Below are 10,018 nucleotides of genomic sequence, written 5' to 3' on the forward strand. Positions count from 1 at the left end.
TTGATAAATAAATACGAGTATGAATTGGCGCACCAAAGTTAGTACAATGATGCATATTGTAGAGGTATAAAAAAAATCAAGATAGTACTGGGTACTCATGATTAATGTTGGTGCTAGAGTTTAAAACCTACCCCCTTCGTTTAAAAATAGGTGTCTCAACTTTGTGTAGATTGAACTAAAATGCATCTAGATACATCCGTATCTAGACAAAAGTGAGACACATACTTTTATAAAGATGAAGTACGATATAATGATATTTACCTCCATAAAGCTTCTATGTAATGTTATTTGCCTCCATTCATATCCATAAGGACTAATCAACTTACGCCCAAAAATGAAAAAGAAACAAAGGAAAACAGCTACAAGATCTTAATAATCTCATCAATGGTGTCTTTTACTACTAGAATATATTCAGAAACAATTGGGTGGTATAAAACTAAGATTTGTGAGCTTCAGTTTTCAATATAAGGCCCCAATAACCAAAGAAGGAAGTGTAGTTATAACATAATATTTGAAGCAATAGAGCAACCGAAGTTGTGTAAAACTTGTATATAATGTTGTTTGCATCCATTCCATTCATAGTCATAAAGGACTAATCAACTTGTGCCCAAAAATGACAAAAGAAACAAAAAAAAAAAACTAGCTTCTACTAGTGTACCAGTACTATTTTATTATTATACACAAGCATAAAGAGAGAGAAACAAAAACCCATAGATACGCATCACGTACCCTAGCTAGCTAAGCTGACACTCCATGATTAGCTAAACATTGATTAATAGTGTGGCTCAGGTCCTTATCATATAGCCAAGTCTCCAATCAAGACTTGGCCACAGCATCTCTTGATTAACTAGTCTCTAATTCAGTAATTGATTTATAATTAGTACGAGTAGCTTAATTGAACAACTCGATTACTGAATTAATCAACTGGTGTCCATCTTCTTGGCGTTGCCGCCGATCCACTGCTTGTTTCCTGGGCTCCATTTCGGGCACTTGGGGCTGAAGTACCGGCCTTCCACCCTGCTGTCGAGGAGCTCCACCACCGGCCCCGGCCGCACGCACCGTGGAGCCTTGTACTGGTTGATCGACGCGCCTCGGCTCAGCGCGTAGTCCATGAGCTTGTCGAAGGTGCCGCTGGACACCACCCGGATCTCGAGGGGGCCGACGGAGCGGTCGGCGGCGCGGCACTGCCGGTACACGGTGTTGAGCGCCTCCTCCACGGCGAGGCAGCAGTCCTCGTACACCGACGCCGGCACGGGCGTCGACGTGGTGGTCCCTCCGTCGCGGAGCTCCCAGAAGAGCACGTAGTGGCCCGGGATGGTGCTGGCGTCGGCGTAGCTGGTGTACTCGACGAGCGAGGCGCCGAACGGGTCGAGGTGCTGCACGGCGCGGCAGACGGCGGCGTGCAGCTCCGTCTCGTCTGTCTTGTCGGCGTCGATGCTGAGCGCCACGTTCTTCCGGCGCACGAAGCTGAACATGGGCGCCGCGTTCTTGAACCCCGCGACGCGAAGCACGTCGCCGACGCGGTAGCGGTACAGGCCGGAGTAGGTGGTGACGACCAGCTCGTACTCGCGGCCGAGCTTCACGTCGACGAGGCCGACGAGGTCGCGGCGGTCGGGCTCGCCGCCGTTGCCGGAGCAGGGCTGGACGGGGAGGAACTCGAAGTAGCACATTGTGGGGATCAGGGTGTATGCGACGTCCCCGGGGTTACAGATCGGGTTGAGGTTGAGCCCGAAGTAGCACTCGGAGGAGGCGTACATGGTGCACGCCAGCGGGAGGCCTCCGCCGTAGTACTCCATGGTGGGGATGTACTGCGCCATGGCGCCCGTGACGATGACGTCGATGTACTTGGTGCTGGGCCAGACCCGCCGGATCACGCCCTGCCACGACGGCCTGGCGCAGGCGTCCTCGATCGCGTCCGCCAGCGCCGGGTCGGCGCGGAGCACGCGCCCGACGGCGGCGCGGATGGCCGGGTCCGTGATCTCGGCGTCGAGCACGCCGGCGCGGATGTCCCGGCAGAGGCGGCGCCAGTGCTTCTCGAGGAAGTGGATGGCGCGGAGGAAGCCGGAGGCGAAGACGGCGCCGACGCGGAGCACGTCGGCGCGGTGGACCAGGCCGCAGAGCAGCTGCGCGTACATGCTCTGGTAGGCGTCCACGCAGAGGATGGCCTCGTCGGGGCTGGTGTGCACCGTGTAGGGGTCGTGCGGCCGCTCCAGGAAGTGGCGGCTCTTGTAGTAGCTGGTGAGCACGGGCCGCGCCGGCAGGCCGCCCGGCGTGCGCGACTCCGCCTTGACGAAGTAGAGGTACATGGCCTTGCCCTTGTCGAGGCCCGGCACCGCCTGGCTCATGACCGGCATCAGCAGGCCGTAGAGCTGCGAGCGCCGGTCCATCTCCTCCGCGATCGCCGGCATCATCTTCCTCTCCCCTCCCGACGTTCCCGAGCTGCAAGCACGCGCGTTAGACGTTACAAACTTTCCATACCAGCGCGCACGGACAGGTAGGAGGTAGCAGCAGGGTGTAGTGATGGACGGACGTGTGCGCATACCTGGTGAGGAACTCGTAGGTGGGCTTGCCGGAGAGGATGGGCGAGGTGTCGCCGTTGGCGATGCGCATGACGTCGGGGAGGATGTCCTCGTAGGTGGTGAGCGGCGCCAGGCGTCGGAACGCCTCGTCGGCGCCGGGCGCGGCGCCCGAGACGCCGATGCGGCGCAGGTACTCGGCCGGAGCGTTCTGCGCCAGGATCTCGGCCAGCACGCGGCGCTGGACCTCCCCCGCGCACGCCGTCACGTGCTCGATGTACTCCAGGGCCTCGCGGTGCGCCTCGTCCGCCGCCGTGGCCGGGACCGCCGTCGGCGCTTCCTCCGGCATGGCACTGCTCTGGACCTGGCCCGTATCTAGCGGCAAGTACACCCTTGCAGTACCGCGGCCGTGCCGTGTAGCGCGAGCGCGAGTGTGGTGCTCGTGACTTATCAGCGAGTGATAAGCGAAATGTGTGTTCGTGTGACACAAGCGCCACCCGGGCTAGGCCCTTATATAGGGTGTCTGCAGGGCATCCTCGTCATTTCACCCTCCTATGCTGGACAGCTCTAGCTGCCCCGTACGTGCAAAGTACGGTATACAAGAGTTGAGAAATCGTAGCCCGGATGATCGATTGACGAGCAATTTTATCGGCATTTCTTTGACAAAATAAAATCGTGCTCGATCTTCTTTGGGGGTGTAGTCGTATTCAAATTAAAACTTGGGTATTTTGTTTTTCTCCATGGTTTCATAAGGCCGGGAGAGGCGTGGTTTATATGATGAGTCACATAAATGATGTGGAGGATGCAAGTGGCAAACGGTTGGTTACATATTGCTCTGGCTACCCGGCACACCATTTGCATGATCGATATCAGCCCCTCAATTTTATTACGTAACAAAACTTTATTCTTCTTTTGTGAGAGAAAATTTGATGGCGGTGTCCTTTTGTCAAACTACTTATTAAATGCTACGGGTGTTGCAGGCGATCGGCTCAATAAAAAAAGTACTTCCTCCGTTTCATGAAAGTTGTCGGAGATTGTTAAAATTTAGATGTATCTAGACATCTCAGACAACTTTCCTAGAGGGAGTATTTCTCTTTCATCCATAATAATAATTGTCGTTAATTTATTATAAAATTATATTAAATAAAAATAATAATAATTATGGATCGGAGGGGCGTATTCCGTATGATACTTCAGTGTAGTCGAAGCTTCCCGTGGCCTTGAGAATGCAGAACTCCACGATCTTGCACGTGGTGCACGGGATAAGTCCATTCTAATAAGGGAAAGTTTCTATCGTTTGAGCAATCCGATTGCCCGCAAATGCATACTTGCATGCTCAAATCAGTAGTGTGTAGTCAGTACAAGCTTCGGGGGCAGCTCAAAGTGCATTCTCCGCCATCTCAGTTTATCAACTCACTCTAGAAGCAAATGAGCGACTCAAAGTCCTCTTATGGAGATTGTTATACCGGCGGCAGATGGACAGTAGGTCCATTTGGATGACGATGATTTTTTTATAGATAAAAGGTCTAACAGCCCGACTTTAAATTAATAAAACCCCACGGGATTCAACAAAGTTATTACAAACCGCTGCGGCATACGGCTTAGCCCACATAAGCATCCAAGTAAAAACCTAGGCGACAACTACCAGGACGACAACGCAACTCAGCCTCCACCAGGCAAGCACAGCTCCAGGAACACGACCCCTTCATGATTTGTAGGAGACTCCGGCTTCAGTTATTCGCTCTCGAGGCTGAGTAGAGCTCCCGCAACTCATTGATCATCCAGCACAGACCCTCATGGTCCCTCGTCTTGGAGTTTATACTCCACAGCTGCAAGAAAAGCATGGTTTTAAAGATAATGTTAGATGGGTGATTACACACTTTCTTTTCGATCGACATCTTGTTGCGAGTAAGCCACAGCGTCCACGACTGTGCAAGGAACAGCAACCAGAGAAGTCTACGAGGAAGGCCCGCCAAACTCGATAGAATGTGATGGAACTGTGCGAAACTAGCCGGTCTCCAAGCGCACCCAAGTAACTGACAGAGGACACTCCATGCAAACAGAGCTAAGGAGCGGGTAAAGAAGATGTGTGCCGCGTCTTCCGGGGCTCCGCACAACGCATAAGCCCCATCAGAAGGGCCCTGCCTCGTGGCAATTTGGATATTAGAAGGAAGTTCATCAAGGGCCAGTTGCCAGGCGAAGATCTTTATTTTGAGGGGCACCGCAGCTTTCCACACGTATGTAGCATGAGCCATCATCGCCCCTTGTGATAGTTTTTCATACATGGAGCTAACCGAGTACCTCCCTGCCGGGTCCAGCGGCCAACTGACCTTGTCCCTGCCATGTGAGAGCTGAATCGAGCCCACCTCAGCGCAAAGCTGCAGCCACTGAGCCCTACCAACAGGATCTAATGAACGGCGGAGTCTAGTATGGATCTCTGCCCCAGAGAGAACTTGACGATGAATGGCTTCATTGTTAGGAGATCTAGCCAAATCTTTTCAGTTGCAGAAGCAAGTTTGAGAAAAAAAAAACTGCCACGATTATCCATATAGTAGCGAGACGTCATACCATAATTTCCGATCATTGATAATAGAAAATTCATTCAGTTTTTTTCTTTCTATTTCTCTGTAAAGAGTTTTTGTGCAAATTTGTTGTAAGAATATCGTAGAGAGAATCACATGTGTATTATGTTCCCGACATTGTGATACCGCTGACCCGTTTATTCTTTTTTCAATTTAAGAACTCACATCGTTCCTGGTATGTTGGTCCACTTGACGTGTTGGCGATGGACCACTACGGGAAAAACTGGCGCTGCCGTGCAACAAATTATTGCCGTGAGCCCCCGCACGGTAAAGACTTTTTTCCGTTAGAACCGAGGAGAACGCACGGCAAAGAAATGGTGCACGACAACGTTGGAGGAGAGCACACGGCAAAAAAAAAACGGCGCACGTCAACGTCTGAAGAGAGTGCAGGGCAAAGAAATCTTCACGACAATGGTCCAATACAACGCATGGCAACGATTAGATGCATGGAAAAGGCACCGGGCTGCCGTGCGCGCAGCTGGAATGCACAGCAACGCAGCCTTTGCCATGCGCCATATGACATTTTCCTTTGTTTTTCTTTCTATTTTATTTCATCTAATACTTATGTTTTTTAATAATTTTTAATTTTTATGACTATTTATTCGTGTTACTTAAGATATTATATATACCCATACTATTTGCAATACAAAAGTACTCTCCATCTCCATCCCCTCACATATATCAGGGTTTCGGAGCAATCCGCGCTTCGAAATATCTGCTAAGTGTTATCGCACAAATGTGGGGAAGGTCATACCGGGGAGCTATTTTTACACCATTACACCTTCCACCATACTTTCACACATATCATAGGTCCACATGCAAGATTTGGTGGAATTCCGGTGCTCCGGCGGTCATTCACCCCTTTCTCCCCCCAAAAATAGCGGTATGTGTGCCCCGGTGGGACTGCCCCCTAGGACAGTTCGAAAGCATAAACAACCAATTAAGCATTTTTATCTCTACTGTACATGACCTGGCTTGCTTACTCTCCGGATTGAAAACCCTCCCTAGCTAAGGCTCTTGCACCTAATACACAACAAAGTGCGGCAAAGTACGCTCGGGCAGCTTACATCTGATACGTCTCCAACGTATCTATAATTTCTGATGTTCCATGCTTATATTATACCAATTGCTACATGTTTTATATGCACTTTATATCATATTATGACATTTATTGGACTAACCTATTAACAAGATGCCACAGTGCCAGTTTCTGTTTATTATGTCTGTTTATTGCAGAAAAGGCCCAAAAACCAAAGTGCTCGGAAAAATCCAGAAAAATCACAGAAATTCTATTTCGCCAGAAGACTCACGGAGCCAGAAGGGCCAGGCCAGAGGAGGCCCAGGGCCTCCTCCCCATCAGCCGGCGCGGCCAGGAGGGGGGCCGCCCCACCCTATGGTGTGGGCCCCTCGGGACTCCACCGACGCTGCCCTTTCGCCTATATAATCCCTCGCGACGCGAAAACCCGATATCAATCAATCATATTCCAGAAAGACTCCAGGGGCGCCGCCGCCATCGCGAAACCTAGTTTCGGGGGACAGAAGTCTCTGTTCCGGCACGCCGCCGGGAAGGGGAATTGCCCCGGGAGTCATCTCCATCGACACCACCGCCATCTTCATCGCCATTGATGTCTCCCATGATGAGGAGGGAGTAGTTCTCCCCCGAGGCTGAGGGCTCTACCGGTAGCTATGTGGTTCATCTCTCTCTCTCCCATGGTGTGATCTTTATGTGATCATGAGCTTTGTATCACTATTAATCTATGTGCTACTCTAGTGATGTTATTAAAGTAGTCTATTCCTCCTCCATGATGTAAAGTTGACAGTGTGTGCATCATGTAGTACTTGGCGTAGGTTATTGATTGTAATCTCTTGTAGATTATGAAATTAACTATTACTATGATAGTATTGATGTGATCTATTCCCCCTTTCATAGCTATTGGTGACAGTGTGTATGCTATGTTAGTACTCGGTCTGAATTGCAACGGTCTATTACGCACTCTAGAGGTTACTTTAATATGAACTCCGGAAGTTGTGGAGCTTGTTTACTCCGGCTTGAGGTGTGCTTTTGTAGCCCTACACAATGAATGGTGTTTGTTATCCAACAAGAGTGTTTGAGAGTAGCATTTATTTATTCAGTTATGTGATCATTGTTGAGAGTGCCCACTAGTGAAAGTATGATCCCTAGGCCTTATTTCTAAGCATTGAAACACCGTTTCCAACAAGTTCTGCTACATGTTTGCTTGCTGCCATTTTTATTCCAGATTGCAATTACTACTTACAATCATCCATATTACTTGTATTTCACTATCTTTTCGCCGAACTAGTGCACCTATACATCTGATAAGTGTATTAGGTGTGTTGGGGACACAAGAGACTTCTTGTATCTTAATTGCAGGATTGCTTGAGAGGGATATCTTTGACCTCTACCTCCCTGAGTTCGATAAACCTTGGGTGATTCACTTAAGGGAAACTTGCTGCTGTTCTACAAACTTCTGCTCTTGGAGGCCCAACACTGTCTACAGGAATAGAAGCGTGCGTAGACATCAAGCTTTTTTCTGGCGCCGTTGCCGGGGAGGTAAGGTAAAATGTATTCACATCCTCCGACTACTAAGCTATTTCCTAGCACTGTTGCCGGTGTGTGAGTGCTCGAAGCTATTTCCTTTAGATTCTGCAATTATATCTTTTTGTTTCTTTTTTTCACTAGTTAGGCTTAATGGAAAACAATAAAAATATTAGAGATCTATATAATATTTATCTTAAGTTAGGACATGAGGTGTTTGAAGAGAAAATTAAAAAACCTATGGAACTTTATATGCATGCTAATGGCAATGTTATTAGTATGAATGCTTTGAACACCATTGTTGCTAATGCTATGGAAAATTCTAAGCTTGGGGAAGCTGGTTTGGATGAGCATGATATTTTTAGTCCCCCAAGCATGGAGGACGAAATTTACTTTGATGATACTTTGCCTCCCATTTATGATGATTATAATGATATTGGTGCCACCTACTATGGAGGATAAAGTTTATTATGATTATACCATGCCTGCAATTTATGATGATTACAATGATGGTTGTGATAGTTTTACTCCCACTATTACTAATAAAATTGCTTATGTGGAGAGTAATGATACTTTTATGCATGTGAATAAGAATGCTTTATGTGATAGTTATATTGTTGAGTTTGTTCATGATGCTACTGAAAGTTATTATGAGAGAGGGAAACATGGTTATATGCATCTTAATAATATTAAGTTTCCCCTCTTTATGTTGAGAATCTTGAAGTTGCGATTGTGTTGCCTTTCTATGCTCGTTGCATTATGCTTACATGACTTGTTTATTTACAAGATTCCTTTTTATAGGAAGTGGTTTAGGCTTAAATTTGTTTCATACTTGCTTTTTGATGCTCTCTTTGCTTCAACTCTCATCCTTATGTGAGCATCATTAAAATTACTGAGCCCATCTTAATGGCTATAAAGAAAGCACTTCTTGGAAGATAACCCATGTTTTTATTTCTGCAATTTTTGTTTTATATTTGTGTCTTGGAAGTTGTTACTACTGTAGCAACCTCTTCTTATCTTTATTTTATTGCATTGTTGTGCCAAGTAAAATCTTTGATAGAAGGTTGATACTAGATTTGGATTTCTGCGTAGAAACAGATTTTAAGCTGTCACGAATTTGAGTAGGTCTCTCTGTAGGAAACTCAGAAAAATCTGAGAAAATTCATGAGTGATCCTCAGATATGTACGCAACTTTTATTCAATTTGAGCTTCTTCATCTGAGCAGGTTAAGTGCCTCGAAAAAATTCATCTTTACGGACTGTTCTGTTTTGACAGATTCTGCCTTTTATTTCACATTGCCTCCTTTACTGTGTTTGAATGGATTTCTTTGCTCCATTAAATTTCAGTAGCCTTGGGTAATGTCCAGAAGTGTTGGGAATGATTGTGTCCTTGCTGAACATATGAATTTTTGATTATGCACTAACCCTCTAATGAGATTGTTTTGAGTTTGGTGTGGAGGAAGTTTTCAAGGGTCAAGAGAGGAGGATGATATAATGTGATCAAGAAGAGTGAAAAGTCTAAGCTTGGGGATGCCCCCGTGGTTCATCCCTGCATATTTCAAGAAGGCTCAAGCATCTAAGCTTGGGGATGCCCAAGGCATCCCCTTCTTCATCAACAACTTATCAGGTCACCTCTAGTGAAACTATATTTTTATTCCATCACATCTTATGTGCTTTACTTGGAGCTTCTGTGTGTTTTATTTTTGTTTTGTTATTTTCATTCTCTGAATAAATTCGGATCCTAGAAATCCATGTGTGGGAGAGAGACACGCTCCGCTTTTTCATATTGAACACTAGTGTTCTTAGTTTTACTTTCAATGTTCATGCCAAAAGTTAAAAGTTGCTGCATTTATTGCTATTTGGTTGGAAATAGAAAATGTTTCATGTGGTAATTGGTATATGGTCTTGAATAATTTGATACTTGGCAATTGTTTTGAGCTCTCAAGTAGATCATGTTTAAGCTCTTGCATCATGTAGTTTAAACCTATTAGTGGAGAACTACCGTAGAGCTTGTTGAAATTTGGTTTGCATGATTGGTCTCTCTAAAGTCTAGATATTTCTGGTAAAGGTGTTTGAGCAACAAGGAAGACAGTGTAGAGTCTTATAATGCTTGCAATATGTTCTTATGTAAGTTTTGCTGTACCGGTTCATACTTGTGTTTGCTTCAAACAACCTTGCTAGCCAAATCCTTGTACTGAGAGGGAATGCTTCTCGTGCATCCAAAACCTTGAGCCAAAACCTATGACATGTGTGTCCACCATAACTACCTACTATGTGGTATTTCTCTTCCATTCCAAAGTAAATTGCTTGCGTGCTACCTTTAAAATTTCATTCCTTGTCTTTACAATATATAGCTCATGGGAA

At 46.5% G+C, this 10,018-nt stretch overlaps 1 protein-coding gene across 1 annotated transcript; it reads right to left on the reverse strand.

Moving 5' to 3' along the window:
* Positions 1-534: 534 nt before the first annotated feature.
* Positions 535-2,988, reverse strand: LOC127327300 (probable indole-3-acetic acid-amido synthetase GH3.4). The gene is made up of 2 exons (XM_051354080.2): positions 2,543-2,988; positions 535-2,439 (listed from the first exon to the last, which is right to left on the reverse strand). The coding sequence occupies exons 1-2, from the start codon at positions 2,863-2,865 to the stop codon at positions 921-923; spliced, it is 1,842 nt and encodes a 613-aa protein (XP_051210040.1). The 5' UTR covers positions 2,866-2,988; the 3' UTR covers positions 535-920.
* Positions 2,989-10,018: the final 7,030 nt, after the last annotated feature.

This window comes from Lolium perenne, chromosome 1 (genome assembly GCF_019359855.2).
Source record: "Lolium perenne isolate Kyuss_39 chromosome 1, Kyuss_2.0, whole genome shotgun sequence".
NCBI classification, from domain to species: domain Eukaryota; kingdom Viridiplantae; phylum Streptophyta; class Magnoliopsida; order Poales; family Poaceae; genus Lolium; species Lolium perenne.